Consider the following 26,145-nt stretch of genomic DNA (forward strand, 5'->3'; position numbering starts at 1 on the left):
AGGCCCGTATGCCCTGACAGTAAGACAGGAAGTGTAGAAATTTCGTCAATTGAAGATATTTTAACCCCTCATGTACGGGTGACATGGATACTTGACGATGTGGGGACATCTGGCCATTGTTTAAATATTCCTCTGGTTATTTTCACCACACCCAGCCACTGGCAACCCTCATGCATGCATCCAAGTCACGCTTCAGTTCCCTGTGTACCTCCGTCATGGATAGGTCTATGCATAAAGTTTCCCTGTGTCCAGATCCTCGGCTGAGCACCCACAGCCGTCGACTTTAACACTAGTGAAGTCCACAGGTCAGAAAAGAAAAGGCTTTAGTGACAGAGTGATAGAGAGAGAACTCGAGGTGACGTTATCGACAATTATGAGTGGAGAAAGTGACTCTCCCTCTGAGGAAAGTGACTGCAATGTTGAGTGTTGGAATTTATGCATCGCACGAGGAGGGTGGATCACGTGATTCCTCCATCGTGCACTCATCGTTTCCCCATGTACGTCCATCTGCTATTTCCAATGATGGGAATGGTTCAGAGTGTAGTGATGATCCTGGAGAGGAGGATATTGGCACGGATGAGGAGATGGAAGAGGGGGGTAGGGAGTGGAGACAGGGAGGAGGTGGAGGAAGGAGGGAGGAGGAAGAGTGGTGTGGCATCTCACACCACCGCTGTGTCTATTTACATGAATAATGGAAGCAGAAAATTTGTTTCATGATGAAATCAGTGCCTTATTTTTTATTGAAAGTTTTCGTGTGTGTATATTTATTATGATGAAAAAGTACAAATCACAGGAAAAAAAAAATTCTGTCATAGTGGAAAATATTTTTGATTATGGACAGTACGTGAATGACTATTTTGTTCACAATATATGTGTGTGTGTGTGTGTGTGTGTGTGTGTGTGTGCACCCATGTAAGGCGGTGGTGTGGAGCAGTGGTGAGGCAAGCAGGTACCTGAGCCAGCCTGCCTCAAGGTCGTTGCTATGGTTACCAGACTCGCAGCAACAATCGCGCCACAATTTTGGAATATATACACGGAAATAGTGTTTGTGGTGGACTGCAGTCTTCCGAAAGTGTAATTATTGTGGAGGGCTAGTCTAAACCTCAATCTGTCACTGCACCTCTGCCACACATACGGATACAGGCAAAAAAAAAAAAAAAAAAAAAAAAATTGCCTCCCCTTTCCCCACTCACTCTTTCTGACTACACACACCTCACAGACTGTCTGAGGCAATCAGCTTGAAGTCGAAGGATTGTTGAGTATTATAACACCTCGTTTTTTATTTCTGGTTAAGTATTAGCTGTCATGCTGTCATACTAAGGTTTAAAAATTGATGATTCTCTCAGGAATGCCTAGCTGAGAGAAGGGTTGACGGGAATATATGCTGAACGCACTGGGTTAATGTCAGTCATGAGGAAGACAGAGGGGAGAGAAGCTGGAGGAACAGCACCAGAATCATCCAATTTGAAAACGGGGGACAGAGTCTAGGAGCAGGGTTCTGCATTTTCAGTAGAACAGTTCCATCAGAATGGAAAAGATGAATGAAGGTGGATGAAATAAATTTGTTTGAAAGGTTTCTGGTAATGTGCCAGTGAGTAGAATGAATTAGAGCGAGAGAGTTCAGAGCATTTATTCTAAGAAAAGCAAAGAAGAAACTTGCATGATTCCAGGCAGAAACATAAGAAGAGATGAAATTCAGTGGTGTTCTTGCACTGGCACCTTTTGCAGGCCTCTTACCGGTTGTGAACATTTGAACAGTCGAGATTAAACTTTTTTTTTTTTTTTTGTATCAATCACGATAAAAGAAAGAAGTCTATGATTCATTGCCATAGTGAGTAACCTTAGAAATATGTGACAAACACAGAGACGGCTATCGGCCTTAAAAGCAATAATTATTGTAGGAATATCAAAGAATTACTACTTGAGAGTCACCCAATCAGCAGCTTAAAGGTGCCATAGCCACTTGTTCCTGTGGGGTGGTCCATAGGCCCTACTGGAGCAATGTTACATGTTAATGTTACAAAACTGTGATCAGAGGAGCTCAGCATGAGAGAAAAGATTAGAAAGTAGGTAGATGGATTAGTTGTAAGGAAAGGCCAAGTACAGTATATTAGAGTTTTCTCTAAAGCAGTCAGGGAACTTGAAGGATGTTGTACTAGCTGCAACTAGAAAAGATGTAGGTCTGTTCACCAGGTGGATAAGTGAATTCAGAGGAGAGCCATGTAGAGGTGTATGGTATGTAGGAGGACTACTGGGCCTTGAGAGCAGGCTGTGAAGCCTATGCCCAGAGTCAGACACATAAAAAAAAAAAATAATAATGAACATTGAAATCACCTTCTATGGAGAGTTCAGAGAAAGGAGAAATTTATAAAATGTGCTACATCTGTGAAGTTAATCAAAGAAATTCTCATAACTGACAGGATGAGGAATAAATAAACACCACATAAGTATTTAATCAAAGAATGACAAGACAGCTGATGCCAGAATGTAGAAAATTCAATGGAATCATGTTCATGAACACCGGAGCAAGATATATAGTATTCTGCTTTACACAACAACCATCTTTGACTTTTATATGAGTATAGAGAAAGTAGAAGGATACAAAGATACAAGGCCTTTACGATCAGTTGCTTCAGAAATCTCAAGTCTCAGTGAGGAAGAGAGGAAGAGGTTTAGAGGAAGAAAGGTGGTGTTCAGTCACAAATGTTGAAGAAATGAAGAAATAGTGAGTCAGACAATTATCCAGTACATCTCACTTGGTCACCACTGGGAGAGGGGCAGATAGTGGGGGTATTTATGGTTCCCCCCCTCCTCTCTGGGGATTTCGAAGCTGCATGCTGAGATATTATCATTGCATGTTATGGACCCAGAAGCATCATGTGAAATGTGCATCGAGTTTGGTGTAGAGGAAGATGTACATGAAGGTATGTGTATCCTGGCCTACTCCCTATATTATCAAAACAGTAGATAAGCTCAGCGAAGGGAGATGGTCAGAGCAACTCCTAGGAGTAATAGCATACCTCTCGGAGGAGGAGGGGGGAAGCGTGGAAGGGTCTATGCTTACCCAGAAATCTCTGATGTCCCCTCATCCAGCTCATGTCTTAGGTGGCATTACACTGGGCCATTTTTCACTCATGGCTTGCCAGACGCCATGCTTTTCCTGGCCAGAAGGACATTCTCGCAAGAAACGGCTGGTGGCTGGTGCTCCCCTTTTGGATGGAGAGCACCAGCCACCAGACGTTGCTTGCGAGAATGCCCTTCTGACCAACAAAAGCTTGGCACTCGGCAAGCCATGAGCGAAAAAACGTCCAGTGTGATACCACCTTCAGTGATATCTGTGTAGTGTACTGGGAACTGAACAACCAAGAACAACAAATATCTGCATGGATGAATTTGTATACAAGTTTTTGGTCAGTTACAGTAATTTAAAAAGTAATGCATTCTGAGACACAGGAAAAGGTTAATGAAATCTACTTTATATTTTTGTTATGTAGACTGCTTGATTGTATCATTGACATTTTTTAGTGAAGTATTCTCTGTTCAGTGCAGGCCATGTTAAATTTGTGTAAGTTAAAATGAGGCGCCCCCTGCTGAAGTGATGCAAGTGACACAAAGTCGAGAAAACAGCGTTTGAAAGTTGCCGGGCTGGCTCACTCCCGCTTGCCTTTGCCTCACTTTACCTCTAGAGCGGAAGTGAAGCAAGGAGCAAATCCGTGGCGCTAACCTCATTTCCAACTCTCATACGCTATTTTTTCGGGTTATTATTAATAATACATGACCCCTTGAAGCACATGGCGCTTTTGTACCTTATATTGTAGGTACCTCAATACGATCTCACTCAACATACGAAGATTTGTCGGAGTTGCATGGATAAAAAAATGGCATCCTTTACTTATTAATAATCCTGTTGTTTTAAACTGTCTGAATAAGTGGTTGATGAAGACTGAAGGCCTGCCCAAGCCATTACGAGACAATGACCCTGATAATTACATTATTTAATGTAATTGTGTTTTGTCTTATTACCGTACTACTTCGTCACTTAATAATTTGTTCTTGATGTCAGTACTTAATAATTTCCTCTTCATAAAACAATGAATATTATTTTCTTGTAAATTAAAAACAAATAGGTAATATAAAACTCGTAAGGACTTTTCAAAATAATAGTTTTCTTTAATATAGCCACGTACACACAAATTGCTTTTTACTAAAAAAAAAATAATAATAACGACTTTTCTTTCATAATATTATTCTTATTATTTTTTCTTAACACTAACTTAACACTAAGGCTTTCTCTTGGGTACTTCAGTTAATCATAGCCGTAGAACCCCCTTTGGCACAAGGGGTCAATGCTGAATAATATTTTCTTGTAAAAAAAAAAAAAAAAACAGTAGGTAATGTAACACTCGTAAGGACTTCTCAAAATAATATTTTTTTTTTTTATGTAGACACGTACTGTACACACAACTTGATTGTTACTAAGAAAATAATGACTTTCCTTTCATAATATTAATACTTTTTTTGTTAACACCACCTTAACGCGACGAACCGCACAGGTCAGAAAAGCACACAAAAAGGAAAGAAACAAAAAAAGATAAACCAGTTAATACAAGGCGGGAGCTATGACTGACGGCCCTGCTGCGCTCCCATTGGCTGGCGGGCACCATGATGTTAGCGTGGTGATTGGTTGGGCACCTCTCCCGGGCTCTTGCTTTATTACAGATCGGAAAGTAAAGTCGTGCAGCATTTCCTCCAACAAATTGTGGTTTTGTGTAGGATTATGGACCTTATGACCACACCACTTCCCTGAATCACTTTGGGAAACTTACCTGACATAGAACTATTATCGTACTACTCGATGCAAGTGAAAACTAAATTTCGACCGAAGGGTCTCTTGCATCACTTGAGCAGAGGGCGCCTTAAATCCTCTATGAGAGTTTGAAACACGGACATCTAATAACTTGTACATATTGATCGCTTTGAGTGAGCAGCATATCCAGTATGTGATATTTTGATTATGATATGCCTTACATTATATCTGTTGCTAGTCTCTTCTTCACGGTACTTTCATCTTTTTAAATATCAAAGGATTTCGGATATGTCATATATGGTAATACGCACCGTAATCATAATGGCATTTATTATTTCATGTGTTATAATAATTTTGAAAATCATGTGTGGCTAATTTTGGGGAGAAGTAGTAGTAGTAGCAGTAGTGTAGTAATAGTGTGTCAGTAACACAGAGAATAGACCAGCATCCTCTCCAATACAATTTTCCCTGTCAGCACTAAGCCACGTGCACATTACACACCACACTTCGAATTCTAAATTAAAAAGAAAATGGCTTTTCAACACCCAACCTAGGAGTGCCAAGTGGAGAGAAGACAAAAAAGTCCCCACCATCTGCCTTTCTCCCAGTGACGGCCAAGTGAGATGAATGGGACCACTGTCTAACTCAATATTTAGTCATTTCTACAGCATTCGTGACCTTTTCTCTAATTTTGTTTCTAGTGAAAATCACCTCTCCTCCTCTAAACCTCACCTTCCTGCAGTCACTGAGATTCAGTTGTCTGAGGGAACTGATAGCAAACCTCTCTTTGGGTCCTCCTGCTTTGTTTATACTCGCTCCATAGTCAAATGTTGTGTGTATGTACACAACAAATCTTGCTGACGCATTCCTGAATTTGAATCCTCTGGATTCTCTACTCCCTAGGTTAAGTATCCCTTCATTATCTCTCTAAATATAAACGTCGTATCAGCTTATCCTAGAATTCTACTGGCTATAAAAAATTCTTTGGATATCTTACTTCTAAGATGAAACACTTCCTATTACTTCCTCTTTTCTGTGAAATTTCCATAATGGGTGACTTCATTGTTCACCATCACCTTTGATTCTTCTCTCCATTCACTGATCCATCTGTTGAAAATGGTTACATTTGTTCTATCCTCAATGACCTAGAGCAGCTTGTACAGCAACCCACTCGTATCCCTGACTGCCGTGGAGAGAGTTCCAACATACTTGACCTCTTCCTTACAGCTAATCAGTCGGCTTACTCTGTTAAGCCTGTGTCCCATTGTCGGGAACTTTCCTATGACACGCCATGATCTTCATGTCTTCGTGTGTCGCCGCATGTCGTCATGAGTAATGTGGCATGACTTACGTGTGACTTGACGTGCCTTCTTTATTTTTCTTTGTTGTAGTACGTAAATGGCGAGGTCCAATCGCAACTGCTGGTCTTCCAGGTCGCTCTGCATGAACAAGAACTCCTCTCCACGAGTCAGACAGTAATCCATCACGACTGCTACAGCCAGGAGATCCATCCTCACGCCACACTTGCACTTGGCAACTGACACCTGATTTTTTTTTTTTTTTTTTTTTTTTTTTTGTGCCTATCGACTAGGGCGGACTAGGGACCCCCTCCTCTGTTTTTTAGTTCCTAAAAAGAGACAAGCCATAGTAAGGGATGGAGGATTCAGTTATCCCCATATTATGAAGATTGGGTCTATGGCTGTACGTGGATGTAGTACGATTAAAGCTAAAAGGGAGGAGATTGGGAGAATGTTTGAGAAGAAACTTGGATGTGTTAGATTTGAAAGGGAAAGGTGAGTCTAAGTTTGAAAGTGTGAATCGAAGATTGTCAGATGTTGACAGAGGAAGGGCAGTCGAGGGTGTGGCCTTGTTAGTGAGCCCGGAAGTACAGCAGTGTGTGATTGAATGGAAGGAGGTGTCATCAAGACTGATGTGGGTGAAAGCGAAATTTGAACGTGATTTGTGGGTATTTCTGAGTGAATATGGGCCTGGTAGTGAAAGGAATGAAGAAGAGAGGGAGTCTTTCTGGAATGAGTTGATGAGTGTCTGCGAGTTTTCGAGCGAATGTGAATGTGGTAATTATGGGAGATCTGAATGCTAGAATGGGAAATGTAGCAGATGAAGGTGTAGTTGGCATGTATGGTATGCCTGGAAGAAATGAAAATGGGGAATGAATGATAGGGATGTGCGTTGAGCGAGAGATGATGACTGGTAATACCTTGTTTGAGAAGAAACATATTTATAAGTATACATGGGTGAGACAGGAGGGTGGAAGGGTTGTTGACAGAGCGTTGATGGACTATGTGGTTGTGTCCAGGAATGTAATAGGAAGATTGTTGGATGTGAGAGTTTTGAGAGGGAAGGGTGGAGGTATAATCTGACCACTACAGGACCTGGTGGAGGGAAAGTTAAGAGTAGGGAAGAGATGGGTGAGAGCTAGGGGAGTTAGGTGTGGCAGGGAGGTTTTGAAAGCGAGTGAGTTGGATAAAAGAGAGAAAAAGATAGAGTATCAGGAGAAATTGAAAGATGAGTGGAATGCAGTGAAAGATCAGGAGAATGGTAGTGTGGAGGAGGAATGGTTGTTGTTTAACAGTGCTGTGATGAGGCATGCAGAAGAAGTGTGTTGTGTGAGACGAGTGAGTGGTGGTGTAAGAAATGGAAGTGAATGGTGGTGCGAGGAAGTAATTATGGCTGTCGCTGAGAAAAGACGTGCATATAAAGTGTGGCTGAAGAGGAAGGATGAGGTGTCATATGAGAGGTATAAGGAAAAGGGGAATAGGGCGAGAAGGACTGTGCGTGATGCTAAAGTGGCAGCAGATGAGTGGTGGGGTAGGCAGGTGACTGAGAATTTTCAACAGAATAAGAAAATGTTCTGGAAGGAGATGAAAAGGGTGTGGAAGGGAGAGTCTGGGAAGGAAGAGCGAGTAAAAGTGGAGGATGGAAGGATGCTAATTGTGATGGATGCAGTTAGGAAGAGATGGGCAGAGTATTTTGAAAGATTGTTAAATGTAGAGGAGGAAAGGGTGGCTGAGATTGTGGCAGATGGAAGGGTGCAAGGAATAAATGGGTTGGGAGAGTTGAATGATTTTTTTTATCACGAAGGAGGAAGTTCAGGAGGCAGTAAAGGAGATGAAAACAGGGAAAGCTGCAGGTATGGATGGGTGTGCTGTGAAATGCCTGAAAGGTGGTGGAGCAACTATTGTTGACTGGTTCATAAGATTGTTGAATGTGTGGTTTGTGCATGGGATGGTGCCAGTTGACAGCGTAGGTGCTTGTGTTGTCCCGTTGTATAAAGGTAAGGATGGTGAGTATGAATGTACTAGCTTTAGGGGTATAAGTCTGTTGAGTGTTGTAGGTAAGGTGTATGGTAGAGTGTCAATTACTGTAAGAGAGTTAGAGAGGGTACAGAGGGAGTGTTTGGTGATGAGCAGTGTGGCTTTAGGAGAGGGAGGGGATGCTTGGATCAGGTGTTTGATGGGAGACAGGTGTTTGCTGTGTGAAAAGTATTTAGCGAAAGGTAAGGATGTGTTTTGGGCGTTCATGGATTTAGAGAAAGCGTATGGTAGAACTGACAGGGAGGCTTTGTGGACTGTTTTAAAACTGTATGGACTCGATGGTAGGTTACTAAAAGGATTGAAAAGTTTTTATGCAAACAGTAGAGTGTGTGTAAGAGTGGGAAATACTGTGAGTGATTGGTTTCCCGTGAGAGTGGGGCTGCGACAGGGATGTGTGATGTCGCCTTGGTTGTTTCATATTTATATGGATGGTGTTGTAAGAGAGGTGAATGCAAGAGTATTAGGTGGAGGTCTGAGTCTGGTGAATGTTGATGGTAGAGAGTGGAATCTGAAGCAGCTGCTGTTTGCAGATGATACTGCACTGGTGGCTGAATTAGAGGAGAGACTGGGACAGTTGGTGGAGGAGTTTGGAAAGGTGTGTGAAAGGAGGAAATTGAAAGTAAATGAGAATAAGAGTAAAGTGATGAAGTGTTCCAGGTTGGTAGATGGTAGGAGGATGAATATAGTTTTGAATGGTGAGTTGCTTGAGGAGGTAAAGTGTTTTAAGTATTTATGGTCACCTGTTGCTGTGGATGGAAGAATAGATGCAGAAGTGAAGTTCAGAATGAATGAAATAGGAAAGGTGCTGGGAGGAATCAAGAAAGTGTTCTCTTAGAATGGATGTAAGGAAAATGCTGTATGAGGGTGTTGTGATCCCGACTGCATTATATGGGGCTGAAACATGGAATATGGGTGTAGCAGAGAAGAAAAGTTTGAGTGTAATGGAGATGGGGTGTTTGAGGAGTATGTGTGGAGTGACGCATATGGATCAAGGGAGAAATGATGAAGTGCGAAGGAGAACTGGAGTTGTTTGGGAGATGGCTGATCGAGTCGAGCAGAGTGTGTTGCAAAGGTTCGAGCATATGGAGAGAATGGCTAATGAGCCATTGGTGAAAAGGATAACTAGATCTGATGTGAGAGGTGTAAGGCTGAGAGGAAGACCACGAATAGGGTGGATGGGCAGTGTGAAGAGAGCGTTGGATTCGCGTGGGATGTCTGTTGAGCAAGGAAGAGTGGCTGTGCATGACAGAAATGAATGGAGGGAAATTGTGAATGAATAAATGATGATGCAGCCCTGAGGGGATATTCTCCTGCATTTTGTCTGACTGGCTGATCAGGTCAGGTGCAGGTAAGGGGATAGGTCCATTATGATGTGGCAGGGGTAAACCAGCTCTGCTGTCAGGCCCTGCTGCGGATGTCTATGATTGCACTGCGCAGCTGACACTCGTGCGGTGTGGTGCAGTGAGGATCTGTCCCTTCTCTCCTCTGGGGTTAAGATGCAAATGAATGCGTTTGAGTGAACGAGTAAATTGGGAGTGTGTCATCCTGTCTCTGCTACCTCCCTTTCCTTGGGGGAAGCAGCCTAGGTATATAGATAGATCGACCAATGGGGCCGGACCCCATTAAGGCAAATATATATATGTATATATATATATATATATATATATATATATATATATATATATATATATATATAGCTATCTATCTATCTATCTATCTATCTATATAGATATATATATATATCTATATATAGATATATATATCTATATATATATATATATAGCTATCTATATATATATATATACGAGTATATCGTTTTCGTTTTCGTTTTGTAGGCTACAACATGCTTGCATGTGTCAGCCTTGGTCACCTAATGGGGGCACTCATGCTGCTCGATCTATGGCAGCCTCCCTGTTCAGTCCCTTAACCCTGAGGTCACACTTAATGACCTTGTCCCACGTCTTTCTCGGTCTACTCCTTGCAACCCCTCTCCCAATGTTAACACTTCTAACCTTCTGCACCCAATCAGCATCACCCATCCTCTCCACATGCCCAAACCATCACAATCTACCTCTCGTCATCACAACTCCACCTTATCACAACACCAATACACTCCAGTCCCATCCTACCTCTCAACTCTTCCATCGTAAACCCAGCCCTTCCAGGCCTTGCACACAGGGACGCACTGCACATCCACCTAATCATTGTCATTTCTGTATGTTTGAGCCTGTGAATATCCTCTTCCTTTAATGCCCAGGTCTCACTACCATACAGCATCACATTCTTAACACATGCTGCATACAAAGACCCTTTAGCACATAGGAAGAGTCCTCTCAATGTCAGGAAAGGCAGCAGCTCCATGAACTTCTTCGTACCACTTCTCACCCTAGCCACAGAGCTAGCCCCAGCCCCACCTCCAGTACAAGACATGTCTCCCAAACAACAAAACTCTTCCACACACTCAAGAGACTCACCAGCAAGTTCAATCCTTTCATGCCTGACAATCTCCACCTGCTCTCCCCGACACGCCGCACACGCAGAATCAGTATTATCTCGCAGTCTACCTTTAATACCACTACACCTCTTGTGCACCCATTTATCATAAACACTGCACAAGATGGAATTACTTCCCACGCCCTTGTGGCAAATTGCACATGACCACTCTCCCTCTTCTTTGACTGTACTGCCACCAACCCTAGATATCATCACTTTTATCTGCATTTACCTTTGAGCCCTTGTACCCCATACCATCTCTCCACTTCCTAAATCTTTCCTTCACCTCCCTGTCATTCTCTGCAATCAATACAAAATCATCAGCATACAACATCTCCCATGGGAGTCCGTTTCTGAAGTCACGTGAGAGGGCTTCAGGTACCATGATAAACAACATGGAATTCAAAACTGATCCCTGATGCACACCAACATTCACAGAAAACTCATCACTCAAATCTCCATTCACTCTTACCTAGGTGCAAGCACCCACATACATGGACATAACCACCCTAACCAGCAACTCCGTCAAACCAAGGCTTCTCCTTGCCCACTGCACCACTTCTCTAGGGACTCTGTCAAAAGCCTTTTCTAAATGAAAAAAAAAAAAAAAATACAGATCCCTTTTCATCCCAATATATTTTTCCTGAAGCTGTCGAACAATGAATATGGCATCAGTGGTCCCCCTGCCTGGCATAAACCCAAACTGCATCACATCAATATTCACTCTTTCTCTAATCATACCTTCTAGAACTCTCTCCATTACCTTCATTATCTGATCTAAAAGCTTTATACCTTTATAATTTCCTCTTTCCAGGGCATCACCCTTCCTTTTGTACACATTTACAATTAAACTTTTCAACCAGTCATCTGGGACAACAGACTCAAATATGCCGGTAATCATATTTATCAGGTCAGTGACTAACCTCACCCCTATATCTCCTGAGGCCTTCAGCATTTCGGCAGTCAACCCAGACACACCTGCTGACTTCCCCACCTGCATCCTCCCTTTTGCCTCACTCACAGTAGCAGCGTCAATCAAAGACCAAGAGCCAAACACTGGATCTGCTGCCTTCAAACCTTCCCTGTCCCAGTCAAACTCCTCGTTCAACAACCGGCTATAATATCCCCACTGTTTACCGTTACCCTTCCTTCATCATTCTTCACACACTGCTCACCTACAATATCCCGATTATCCCTCTTCATCTGATTTGCCACCTTAAACATCATATTTTTTCTTTCCCCATGATTTAGGTTATCAAGTATAAGTCTCTGTGACTCAGACTTCGCCCTGTATACCTCTCTTCTAGCCCTACGCTTGGCAGCCAAATATTCCTTCTTGTTACCACCCTTCTTCCATTCCCTGAAAAGCCTTCTATTCTCCTTAACTGGAGCTTCTACACCCTCATCCCACCACCAAGTTACTTTATGTCTTGGTGGGCCTCTTGTCTAACCGCATATTACATCTGCATTTTTTTTAAAATAACGGAACAGAGGAAGGAAAACCAATCAATAAAAAAACTAATCCATACACCAGATTACTGGAGTCCTCTGTTCATAAAATATCTGTAACAGTTAGACTTGAACAGCTGTAGGTTGAAGTTTTGAGGGAAACAACTCTGGGGAAGTGAGTTCCAGAGAGAAGCAGTTCTGGGAATGAAAGAATTCTGATAGGCAGAAGTTCTGCAATATGATAATGTCTTAGTCCAGTCATGAGCGCTACCAGATGCCTGTGTAGCACGAGGGAAGACATGGAGAGGTGGCATCATGGACGCAACTTCGTCTGAGTATTTGCTATAAAAATATCTGTAAAATAATGCAAGGGAGGCAACATTCCTTCTTGCTTGTAGGGGAGGTAGATTACTTGTAATAGCAGGGTTATTAATAATTCTAACAGCTTTGTTATGAATTTTGTCTAGTTGTTTTAATGCAACCTCTTCACATCCATTTCACAAGGGTGAGCAGTACTCAAGCTGAGAGTGCATATGATTCTTATAAATTATAGCTAACTGCTCGTCAGTGAAGAAGTTACGGACTCTGTACAATAATCCAAGTTTCTTTGAGGCAGTTTTAGCAATTGATCTGACATGAGAGGTCCTGCTGAGGGCATTAAGTGAGACACCGAGAATTTCAGTACTTTTGGAGATGAGAATATTTGTAGCATTGAAGGTAGTATACGAATCTGGCAATATCTGTCAATGAGTAAATTGTATATATTTAGTTTTACTAGCATTAAATGAGACAAGGTTGTTTTGTCTCAATTCACTGATCGTAGATAAATCTTGATTCATGGAGATGGCTGTACTGAGTTGAGAGTTAGGGATATCAGACTTTGTAAATGGGGGTCTGAGTGTGAATGAACCATGAAGAGTTGAGTCATCTCCATATGAATGGATGGGATTGTGGGTGACAGATAAGAGATCATTAATATGAACCAGGAACAGGGTTGGTGCCAGAACTGATCCCTGTGGCTTGCCGCCATTAATTGAGTGGAAAATGGAACATACATCATCTACTTTTACTCTTATTTTTCTGTTACTGAGATATTTGGAAATCAAAGGAACAAAAGACTTTAATCCATAGCAAGGGAGTTTGGACAACAGGGAACGATGCCATAAACTGTCGAAAGCTTTAGAAATATCAAGGGCTACCGCATGAGTTTCTCCATGTAGGTCGATTGATTGATGGATAGTATGAGTCAGGAGATTATGTCAATGGTGGATCTTTCGTGGCGAAAACCATAATGTCTATCATTAATCAAGTTCTTGGATTCAAGATGTTTACCTATGTGCTTATCAATTAAAGTTTCAAATACCTTACCAAGGGAAGATGTGACAGCTATTGGTCTGTAATCAGAGGGGTCAGAGGAACTTCCTTTCTTAGATATTGGGTGGATATTGGCTTCTTTCCATGAATTAGGGAATGAAGAAGTACATATGCACAGTCTGAATAATATAGCAAGAACTGAGGCAAGTTCTGGGGAACACTTTTTCAAAACGATTGAAAGAATTCCATCTGGGCCTGGAGCTTTGTTGGTAGGCAAATTGTCAAGGATGGATTTTAAGTATCTTGTTTGTATTTTAAGTGGAACAATTACGGGAGAGTCAAGTTCTAGTACTGGGACGTTCTGGCTGGCTTCCTCTATGGTAGAATTTTTGACAAATGTACTGGCAAAGAGATCTGCTTTCCTACGCAGGTCATTTGTAATATTGCCATCTGAGGATTTTAGTGGGGGAATGAATGATGACTTGTTAACGTTATTATTGAAAAAATTTAGGGTTGACCAGAATATTCTATTGTCATTAGGGTTGTTAAGTAGTTTTGATGCTTGATTTTGAAGACAGTTTGATTTAGCGAGATCTATTACAGCTTTTGCCTGGTTTCTAGCAATTTTAAATTGAGCGAGTGATTCAGATGTTTTTTATTTTAAGTAAGAGTTATATGCTAATGACTTTTGGGCTGTTACTCTGGCACAGGTGCTATCAAACCATTTTGGAGAGTTCGATCTTTTAGTGAATGGCTGACTAGGTATGAATAAATCCGTACCAGCTAGTATTAAGTCGCAAATGTTAGACTAGGTATGTGTGTGTGTGTATGGGTGTGTGTGTGTGCCTGCGTGCGTGCGTGCGCCAGAGCAAGATAGTGCAAGCAGAGTGAAAGAAGAGTTCTAGGCAAATGTGGAAGCATGCACGGAAAAATTGAAGAGGATGGGGGAGTGATATTGACTGGAGATACGAATAAACAGTAGGGAATGTAAAGGAGGATGGGGTAGTTGGTCAGTGGGGTGTGCCTGCAGAAGTGGATGAAAATAGCAGTGCTCTTGTGGACATTTCTGTGGGGAGGCGGCTGGTTATAGCGAATACCCTCTTTAGGCAGAAAATGATCCACAGGTATATGTGGCGAATGATGAGAGAATGAGAATGTATGTAATGGATGCAAGAGCATAATTATAGGGGTTGGGGGAATGGACTTTCTGATCACTACATGGTGGTGGTGAAAGTCAAGGTTCCATTGCAATGGAGGAATAGACGGAGGGAAGGACGGGAAGAAGTAGTCCATACAATGAGCGTAGAAAGGTTGCAAGAGGATGGGAAAAAAACGGAATTTAAAAGAGAAGTGGAGGAATGATTGGGTAAATTCGATTTGGAGCAGACGGGGAAGGTGGAAGTTGTGTGCAAGATGTTCACAGACCAAATCTGTGCAGCATGTGAATTGGTGTATGGGATAAAGTAAAGACGAAAGGGGGTGCAAGGAACAGCATGGTGGAATGAAGATGTGGGACAGGCTGTGGCGCAAAACAAGAAAGCATATAGTTAACGGATGGGAAGCAGACATAGAGGAAGTTGAGAGACGGAAGTGATATACAGAGAGGAAGAGAGATGTGAAAAGGTTAGCAAAAGAGAGTAAGAAGAGAGTGAATGAGGACTTTAGAATGAACTTGTAAAGTGGAGGGAATGTAAGAAAATGTTCTGGAAAGGCAGAGTTAGACAAAGTGATAAAGAAGTTAGGAAGGGAGAAAAAAATAAAAATCGTTGATGGATAGCAAAGAAGGGAGGAAAAGTGAGCAGATGGACAGAACACTTTAAAGAACTGTTAAACAAAGATAATTAAAAGAATTCGCGTATTAGTGGCCTGGGAGTGGCTGGAAGAAGGAGGGTGGTGAGAAGGGAGGAAGAGATCCGTAGGATGGAATAAGTGGAATTAATGAAGAAGGTCAAAATGGAAAAAGCCCCAGGAACTGGTGGAGTGTGTGGTGTGATGCTGCAGCATGGAGGAGACATAGTAGTAGAATCGATATGGAAGATGCAGATTGGCCTGGGAGGAAAGTCGAATTCCGGAGGAGGATTGGTAGTCAGGTATAATTATTCCCCTGCACAAAGGAAAAGGGTAAAAAAGTATATGGTAATCATAAGGGTATTATTTTGTTTTTCAGTGTAATAGGCTAAGTAAATGGCAGGCTACTTATTGACAGAATGAGGGAAATAACAGAAAAATTACTACGAGAAGAAAAAGGAGGTTTTACCAAGAGAAGAGGTTGTGTACATCAAATATTCATCCTGAGGCTTTCAATAGAAAAGTTTCTAGAGAAGGGAAAGAAGTTGTATGCGGCATTCATGGATTTGGAGAAAGCATATGACAGAGTGGAGAGACAAGGAATGAGGAAAATACTTAGAACAGATGGAGTAAATGGGAAGTTATTGTATGCTGTGAAGAGTACAGTAAGTGTGAGGGTGCTAAGGCTGCCGCGCGTGTAGATAGTACTGTAAACTGAATGAATTTTTCTGTCTGAATATTGGATTGAAACAGGGATGTGTCATGTCTCCATGGTTGTTCAATCTGTATATGGATGGGGTTATAAAAGAGATACAAGGTAGGGCAGCTGATGCTGGAGCGGCACTAATGAAAGAGGATAGTGTTTGGAAACTTCCTGTACCGTTGTTTGAAGATGACACGGTATTGTTACTGAAGACAAGAGGAACTGCAAGCTTGGTGAGTGAGTTTGGAGGACTGTGTAAGAAACTGAATCTAAAGGTGAATGTAAGGAACAGTAAATTTAAGGCCTTCGAGAGGAATGAAGTCACTGAATGTAAAGTAAGGTTGGATGATGAGGAAATGAAAAATGGGAGTGCATTTAAGTAACTAGACAGTGTAATGAGTAAGGATGAAAAAGTTTGGAGGATAATGAAAGAGTAAAAAAAGGAAGAAAGGTGGCTGGTTCTTTGAATGTAGTGATAAGAAATAGGGAAGTGAGCGTGGAAGTAAAAAAGTCGCAGCATAATAGTATTGTGATAACAACTCTAACATATGGAAGCGAAATTGGACCTTGTTGGAAGGACACAAGTCAACAGTGAGGTCAGTGGATAATTGAGAGGAGCATGTAGAGATACAGACAGACAGACTGACAAATAAGGAAGTGAAGAAGCGTTGTGGAGTGGATGTGGATGTGGTAGAAAGTGTTGGGAGAAATACATTGAGGTGGATTGACATGTGGAAAGGCTGGGGAGCGAGAGACTAACAAGGAATGTATGTGAGTGAATTGGAGGAGAGGAGAGGGAGGGGGAGGCCGAAGATGAGATGGAGGTGGAAAGGAGAGGTATATTAGAGAAGGGGTGTGAGCCGGGGGGAGGGCAGTGAAATGGTGGGGGATAGGGCGACATGGAGGCAATTTGTTTGCTGCTACTTCTTACGGGATTAGGGTATTTTGCTATATATATATATATATATATATATATATGAGGAAGTGAAGGAGCGATGTGGTGTGGATGTGACACGAAGTGCAAGGAGAAACACACTGAGGTGGTTTGGCCATGTGGAGAGGATGGAGAGTGAGAGACTGACGAGGAGAGTGTATGTGAGTGAGGTCAAGGGGGGGAGAAGGAGGGGATGGCCAAGGACGAGATGGATGGATGGAGTGGAGAAGTACATGAGAGAGGGAGGGGTGAGCTGGAAGTAGGGCAGTGAAATGGCTGGGTACAGGGTGACATGGAGGTGATTCTTTTGTGGCCACCCCTTACGGGATTACGGAGTCTAGGTGCGTGTAGAAAGGGCCCAATACCCCACCCATGGCCAAAACTATTTTATTGCATATAACACTATTTTGACCCTTCCTCTATGCTCTGGGCTTGGATGGAAGTCCCTTACTCCACTCGACATATGGCTCATAGTCCATACAAAACAACATGTGTGAATCGACCTTGAAGGCTGGGCGGTGGTTGTCCCAGGCAGCCTGCATATAGACAGGGTCCAATATCCCATTAACTCGGTGCGCGACGGGAAGGGTAGGGGGTGGGAAGGTGGTGACGGGAAAGGTGACGTCATGCTCGGCAGGACTTGTGCGCCAATCAGCAGGCTGCTCTTAAAAACATTCCCTCTTTCACCGAATCATCACCCAGGATGGAGCCCAGGAACATGCCTGTCCATTACTACACTAGCGTCTTTTTACGTGTCCATAAGGATCTTCACACTTTTGCTCTTATTACCCAGGTTTACTGTGGTTTATTCTCAGAAATGAAAGTGAAAAGTACTGAGAAAATGTTGGCTTTAGTAAAAGTTTTGCTGACTATACACAGACAGAGGGAGAATGTAAGAGAATGAAGGACACTGACAACAGGACTGTAATGTTATTATTCATAGTAATGCTTGATATTATCATTATTTTTATAATAAGAATATTAGTGCCTTTATTATTATCTGGTAAATGTTGATGGAGGAGAGTGGAATCTGAAGCAGCTGCTGTTTGCAGATGATACTGCACTGGTGACTGATTCAGAGGAGAGATTGAGACAGTTGGTAGAGGAGTTTGGAAGGGTGTGTGAAAGGAGGAAATTGAAAGTAAATGAGAATAAGAGTAAAGTGATGAAGTGTTCCAGGTTGGTAGATGGTAGGGGGATGAATATAGTTTTGAATGGTGAGTTGCTTGAGGAGGTAGATTGCTTTAAATATCTAGGGTCACATGTTGCTGTGGATGGAAGAGTAGATGCAGAAGTGAAGTTTAGAATAAATGAAGTAGGAAAGGTGCTGGGAGGAATGAGAAAAGTGTTTAAATGTCGTTCGCTTAGAATGGATGTAAAGAGAAGGCTGTATGAGGGTGTTGTGGTACCGACTGCATTATATGGGGCTGAAACATGGAATATGGGTGTAGCAGAGAGGAAAAGTTTGAATGTAATGGAGATGAGGTGTTTGAGGAGTATGTGTGGAGTGACGCGTATGGATCGAGTGCGAAATGATGAAGTGCGAAGGACAACTGGAGTTGTTCGGGAGATGGCTGGTAGAGTTGAGCAGAGGGTGTTGCAATGGTTTGGGCATATGGAGAGAATGGATAATGAGCGATTGGTGAAAAAGATAACTAGATCTGATGTGAGAGGTGTAAGGCTGAGAGGAAGACCACGAATAGGATGGATGGACAGTGTGAAGAGAGCGCTGGATGCGAGAGGGATGTCTGTTGAGAAAGGAAGAGTGGCTGTGCGTGACAGAAATAAATGGAGAGTAATTGTGAATGAATAAGTGATGACGTAGCCCTGAGGGGATATTCTCCCGCATTTGGTCTGATCAGCTAGTCAGGTCAGGTGCGGGTAAGGGGATGGGTCTGTTATGATGTGGCAGGGGTAAACCAGTTCTGCTGTCGGGCCCTGCTGTGGATGTCACTGATTGCATTGCGCAGTTGACCCTTGAGCGGTGTGATGCGGTGAGGATCTGTCCGTTCTCCCCTTTGGAGCTAAGATGCTAATGAATGTGTTTGAATGGATGAGTAAATGGAGAGTGAGTCGTCCTGTCTCGGCTACCTCCCTTTCCTTGGGGGAAGCAGCCTAGGTATATAGATAGATAGAATAGATTATTATTGTGTTTGTTATATTGAATACAGTGCTTGTGAAAACATCAATGATGAATGGACTGACAGGGACAGACAGAGGAAGAATGGGATAAAATGAGGGATAATAAGACCACCACTGTATTACTACTCTGATTATTAATATTATTATTATTAATATGTTTTAAAACCATATTATTATGCATATGAACATGTACCACCATTTATGAACCAGTACTGTGGCAGAAAATGCACTCAAAGTCCTGTAGTAGCAGATGGGAACAATTTGGAATTTATTAATTTTTAAGTATTAGTTTTTTTTATTACACAACAGTAACAGATTTCTGAACTAAAAAAGTACTAAAGCTTTTCCATTTTCAAAAAGTATGCATTTCAAGGTTTAAAAAAAAAAAAAAAAAAATGAAGGCACTAGCTCTTAAAGTAACCGAGTAACAATCATTTTCATGTTGCCAAACTGACTGCGTTTTCTGACTATTTTTAAAAGTGGTGTGTTGGACCCTTTCTACACGCAATGCCTCTATGTATGTATGTATGATGTATGTGTGTGTGTGTGTGTGTGTGTGTGTGTGTGTGTGTGTGTGTTTTATGGTCTGTCTATGTATCTATTGCCAGACACTTTAATCCTTAAGTGGTGGCGACAAGCAAATCGCTTCCATGTCGCCCTGTTGCCTACCATTTCAGTGCACTGCTCCCAGCTCACACCCTCTCTCTCTTGTATACACCTCTCCACTCCATCCTTTCATCTCATCCATGGCCTCCCCCTTCCTTTCCCCCCCCCCCACTTCAACCCATTCACATACACTATCCTCGTCAGTCTTTCGCTCTCCATCCTCTCCAAATGGCCAAACCATCTAAATGTGTTTCTCCTAACAATCCCAATCACATCCACATCCTTTCAAATAACTATTTTCCACTACTTTCACTTGTGACTTGTGTCCCTCCAAAAAGGTCCAAGCTTCACTTCCATACGTTAGAGTTGGTATCACAGTATTGTCATGCAGTAACTTTTTCACTTCCATGCCCACTTCCCTGTTTCTTATCACTGCTTTCAAAGAACCAGCAACCTTTCTTCCTCGTTGTACCCTTTCAAGCACTTCACCCTCTAATCTTCTATCCTTACTCATCGCACTGCCGAAGTACTTAAACACACTCACATTTTCCATTTCCTCCTCATCCAACCTCACTACATTCACTGACTTAATTTCTCTCGGAGACCATAATTTTATTTTTCCCTACATCCACTGACTTCATTTCTCTCGGAGACCATAACTTTACTTTTCCCTACATTTACCCTTAGATTCCGAATCCTACACACTTTCTCAAATTCATTCGTCAAGTCTTGCAGCTTCTCTTTCTCTTAACAGCACAGTATCATCTGCAAACAACAGTACAGGGAGTTTCCAAATGCTGCCCTCTCTCATTAAGGCCTCTTCAATATCCACTGCCCTACCTTGTATTTCTTTATAACCCCATCCATATATAGACTGAACAGTCATGGAGACATGACACATTCTTGTTTCAATCCAACCTTCAAACAGAGAAATTCACTCAGTTCACTGTCCACACTCAATGTAGCCTTAGCACCCTCATACACACTCCTCATAGCATTCAAGAACTTTCTATTTTCTCCAAATATTCTTAATACTTTCCACGACCCTTCTCTGTCCACCCTGTCATATGCTTTCTCCAAATCCATGAAAGCCGCATACAACTTATTTCCCTTTTCTAAAAACTTTTTCAGTAAAGACCGAAGAATGGATATCTGATTTTCACAATCTTTTTCATTCGTAAAACCTCCTTGTTCTTCTCCAACTAATTCCTCTGTTTTTTCTCCAGCTCTGTCAATTAGTATTCTAGCATATACTTTTCCTATTACAATAAGAAGAGAAATGCCCCTGTGATTACCACACACTTTTTCCCCTTTCTTGTGTCTATCTATCAATCTATCTATCTATTGCCAGACGCCACAATCCCGTAAGGGGTGGCCATTTGACTTTTAGTTATTTGTTTTACGGGGAGGGGCACTAACCCTCCACCAACCCACTTGTTGACATGTTGGGAGCAAGTATGATTTGGTTATATGGTTACCACCCAGCGTTGTACATGGTTTCTTGGCTTACAGGAACCATTTGGCTTGTCACTCAATGTAAAGCCACCTGTAAAGAAAAGAAAAGCAATAAGAAGTGGCAGGAAAGATGGGAGAAATATGAAGAGAGGAGGGCAGGCACAGAAAAAGAATGATAGGAAGAAGTAGGCAGCACTACATCAAGTGACTGGATGATGGGCGCCACAACCTACCACTTTGTACAGGAGAATAATTATACCTGACTTCCAATCCTCCATTATTATTACCTTCGTCACAGGCCAATCTACACATCTTCCACATCCATTTTGCTACTATCTCACCCCCATGCTTCAGCATTTCATTACACACTCCATAAATTCCTAGGGCTTTCCCCATTTTGACTTTCTTAATTGTTTTCGTAACTTCCGTCCTACTAATTTCTTCCTCTCTTCTCACATCCCTCCTTCTCCCAGCCGTTCCCCAGCCACTTATGTTTGCATTACTTTTGTTTTCTATTTTCAACAGTTCCTTCAAGTGTGCTCTCCATCTGCTCACTTTTTCTCCCTTCTCCACTAGTAATCTGCCATTTTTGTCTTTCACTCCCCGACTAGCTTCTTTAATACCCTATCTCTTTTTACTTCTTTTCAGAACATTTTCTTACACTCCTTCCTTTTTACACTCTGATTTCTTCCAAATTCCTTATCCACTCTCTTCTTACTCTCTTTTACTAATCTTTTCAACTCTCTCTTCCTTTTTACATGTGACTCTTTCTTCTGTCTTTCAACTTCCTGCACGCCGATGTGTCTCATCCACTCACTGCATGCTTTCTTCTTTTGCACCACAGCCTGTTTCACCTCTTCATTCCACCATGCTGTTCCTAGCACCCCCTTTCGTTTTCTTATCACCCCACAAACTACCTAACATGCTGCACAGATTTCTTCTGTGAATATCTTGCACACACCTTCCACGTCCCCCTCTCCACCAAATCATATTTACCCATTCGCTCCTCCACTTCTCTCTTATATTCTGCCTTTTTTTTTTTTTTTTTCAATCCCTTCTAACCTTTCCACCCTCCGTGTAAGAACTACTTCCTCCTGTCCTTCCCTTCTTCTACTCCACTTCTTTTCAACCTTGACTTTCATCACCAACAGCTGGTGGTCAGAAAGTCCAATCCTGCAACCTCTATATTCCCTTGCATCTGTTATGGTGAACTTGCGAAATCAGTGATTTTGCAAAATCACCCGTTATTTTCCAAACTCTCCAAAGAAGCCGGTGACTGCGAATTTCAGTCAATGTCCGGTTTCACTGCAAAACCACCCATTACTGATATCTTCGTGGTGAATTTTGAAATCATCGAAGAACCGGGAATTTTGCAAATTAACTGATCATCTTAACGGTGAGTTTTGGACTTGGGTAGTTTGCGAAATTGTTAATATTCTAGTCAGTAAGTTTGAGGAAGCTTCGAAGTTTTTTTTTTTTTTCTTCAAAATCGCCAGTGCTTAAGTCAGTAAGTTTAAGGATGCCCCTAACAATTCCAGACGTGAACGAGATTGCTGGAATGAAACCCTTAATTAACCAATCCTGTATTATAGCATCAAGCCATATTAGATGATCCAGTAACATAGTTCATTGATGAGTCATATATCCCCAAGCTCTCATTATCACGAATAGTATCATATAGTGTCAAGAACTTTTTCTGTCTAGCTAAAGTACGAGACATACTGGCAGTTTTGTTGACTGTGTTATACTTTCATATAAAAAAATGTGTATTACTCGCATATATAGTTAGTAGCGGTTGTTTTCTCTGTACGAGAAACCGGTTTAGTAGCGGTTGTTTTCTCTGTAGGAGAAACCAGTTTACATCTTGTGCACAGGAGATCCAAACCATAGAGGAGGCGGTGGCTTAATCGGTAGAGAGGTGGCTTGCGTTCCTACCGGACCCAGGTTCAAATCCCCGCTGGGGCAGGGAACAGTTTAAGGATTCGTATTTCATGTAAAGCAGACTTTACCGATCTACCAGAAGACCTGCCGACATGTAAAAATACCCCCGGTAATACCAATACACCAGTCCTGTGTGAGACAGCCCTAGCATGTATTCAATATGGACAGTGGGTGTTAGCGCCGAAGTGGTGACATGTAGAAGTGTATGATATGTAGGAGGACTACTGGGCCTTGGGAGCAGGCTGTGAAGTCTATGCCCAGAGTCAAGCACATAAAAAAAAATAATAATACCTCAGAAAAAGGAGATAAGCCTTCGTGATTCTGAAATTGCGTATTCCATGGAGCATGGACCAGACTTTATCAAGTGCAGTTGCTTGAAGTTTTGCCAATATAATAGTAAGTGCTTCTTTCAAGAGTAATAGCTTGTTCAGCAACCGATGCAAGTGCACCTATGTGTGTAAAAACGTCTGAGTGACATGTGTCATCACGATAACTTACGGTCAAAGAGCCTGCTGGACCTATATGATCCTGTGTTTGGCTAAAAAAAAAAAAAAAAAAAAAAAAAATACGGGATGAGATGGGATGAGTGGGCTACAGCATTGTTGTGATGGAGCTGCCAGTCCTCCACTTCCCAAAATTCTTGTCTCATGCGATTCTGTAGGTGTTGGAGAACTCCCAGGTAGTACTCCTTGTTGATTGTTTGGTCTTTTGCTGCGTAATCCTAATGAACAACACCCTGGCTTTCGATAAAGAAAAATCAATTAAGCATGAGGTTCGCCTTACTCCGAACCAGACACTCGTAACACCAACAGATTCTCCTCCAAAAGCCTGCTGAATCTTCCGAATGGTTTCGGATTGTATCTCCAAGTTTTTGACAAAGTCTGATGAAATGACGTTGCTCAATTAGCTCAGTTATTGCAGCAGAAAGCAGCACCGACTGTGGTTGGCAGTAGTGCTTAACATATTCGAGCATCTCTCTATCTACCTATTGCCAGACGCCATATTCCTGTAAGGGGTGGCCATTTGACTTTGAGTTATTTGTTTTACGGGGAGGGGCACTAACCCTCCACCAACCTACTTGTTGATACGTAGGGAGCACGTATGTTTATATGGTTACCACCCAGCGTTGTACATGGTTTCTTGGCTTACAGGAAACCATTTTGCTAGTCACTCAATGTAAAGGAAAGAAAAGCAATAAGAAGTGACAGGAAAGATGGGAGGTATAGGAAGAGAGGAGGGCAGGCACAGAAAAAGAATGATAAAGGGTAAGGAAGAAGTAGGCAGCACTATATCAAGTGGGTGGATGATGGTCGCCACCACCCAGCACTATGCGGCCAGTAATTCAAGATCATGCTTCACTGAGTCACATGCCCTTACTCCTGCTGGTTTATGAGAAAAAAAAATATATGGTACAATAATTTTTTTATCAAATCTAATATATAAGACTTTCTGCATGAAACATTAATGATTATTGCATTATGCAGCAACAAATACAGAAATAGACTCTGGCAGTCGCCTAACTTACTGCTATTGTTTATACTGTGTACCACTAAAATTTTCATATAATAATGCATGTTTTTTATAGATGGCCCTTATTATTTGTGTAGGCTTTATCTTGGACACTGTAATCTTATGAGATGTATTCCTGTTCCAGGTACAAGCTGTACAATGTTGATGTGTGGGCCAGCGTGGCAGGCGTGGTGCTGCTGCTCCTCTGGCTTCTCTACCGCCTTCTGCGAGGTCTCTTCAGATGCCTCTTTTCACTGGGAGCCAAACGAAAACTTGATTAGAGGCGTTATTTTTATGTTGTGCTTTACAGGCAGTCTTCATTATTTGTCATGGATGTTCTAAAATATACAAGTGTTATTATACAATAGGGTACATGGACGTGCAACACCCATCTCTACACAAACAATATGAATTGCAGTCACAAGCCTATTTTCATTTGAACAGAGGGAATTCCAGAACAGTAGCTAACAACTGACAACACTGAAGCTAAGAAGTGAGGTAATTGCCCAGGGGGCATAAATAATATGTTGTATCATGGCAAAAATTTACGTTTTTGGTAGCTGTAACACAGATAATTTTAAAACACTGCAGATAATTCATCTCCAGCCGTATCTACAAATGTGTAATTGCCCATTGGCCCTGTGAGGTGGAAGAAGCTGGCAAATTTGTATTACAGTTAACAATGGATCTTTGTGTGTGTGTGTGTGTGTGTGTGTGTGTGTGTGTGTGTGTTGCTCATCCCAAACTGGAAATATGATTTCAATGAAACATAGCAGGATGGTTGGAACTTAGTCACAGATGAGCCAGTTTCAGTTTCATGTCTGTTGAAATTTTCTAACTTTGTTTTGGCTAACGCTAATTATACTCACTGGCGTTACTTGATGCAGAAAATGCAGAGGGTCACTTCCTTGCAGTTTCATGTCTCTCTGTAGGAAGCGACAAACCACTTGCTCCTGCACTGACGCATGATTCATTGGTTTAGAAAGAGCAAAGTGAGGGGACCAAAAACGTCTCATTTGGGAGAATACCGAGCAACCAGGTAGGGCCAACAGGCACTTGTAAGCACAATATACCCTCATCCACAAGCTCCAGAATCGGGGTAGATGTTCGGGGCTTCCCTATCCCTCCTTCCTGCCTTACGCCAGACTTTGGCAGGATGGGGGATCAAAAAAAAAAAAAAAAGGCCGTTTAATTTCGAACCCATCTCAGTCTTCCATGTTTCAGTGTGAGTGTGTGTGTGTGTGTGTGTTTCAAATGTACTTCATTTTCAAAACTAACTACATAAATACAATGGACTTACAATTTAGCTATCTATTAATACACACACACACACACACACACACACACACACACTATATATATATATATATATATATATATATATATATATATATATATATATATATATATATATATATATATATATATATATATATATATTTATATATATCTACAGTATTAATACACGCATCATTATGTGTCTTTTATGGAAATTACAGTGCCATGGGTCCATTACTCATGTGCTGTTTATATATATATATATATATATATATATATATATGTGTGTGTGTGTGTGTGTGTGTGTGTGTGTGTGTGTGTTTGTATGTGTGAGTGTGTGTGTGTGTGTTCCCATTATATCTCATGAACGGCTTGAGCTATCAACATGAAA

The 26,145-nt window shown here is 41.7% G+C and overlaps 1 protein-coding gene across 1 annotated transcript in view; it reads left to right on the forward strand.

The window, feature by feature from the left end:
• Nucleotides 1-24,757, forward strand: part of LOC145401606 (UDP-glycosyltransferase UGT5-like) — a 92,240-nt gene extending 67,483 nt beyond the window's left edge. The window contains exon 10 of the mRNA XM_080273798.1: nucleotides 24,622-24,757. Within this exon, the coding sequence (XP_080129924.1) occupies nucleotides 24,622-24,757 (136 nt within the window). The remainder of the gene's footprint in view (nucleotides 1-24,621) is intronic.
• Nucleotides 24,758-26,145: the final 1,388 nt, after the last annotated feature.

Source organism: Coenobita brevimanus, chromosome 56 (genome assembly GCF_032717465.1).
Source record: "Coenobita brevimanus isolate Jiangsu-jjx chromosome 56, ASM3271746v2, whole genome shotgun sequence".
In the NCBI taxonomy this organism is placed as follows: Eukaryota; Metazoa; Arthropoda; class Malacostraca; order Decapoda; family Coenobitidae; genus Coenobita; species Coenobita brevimanus.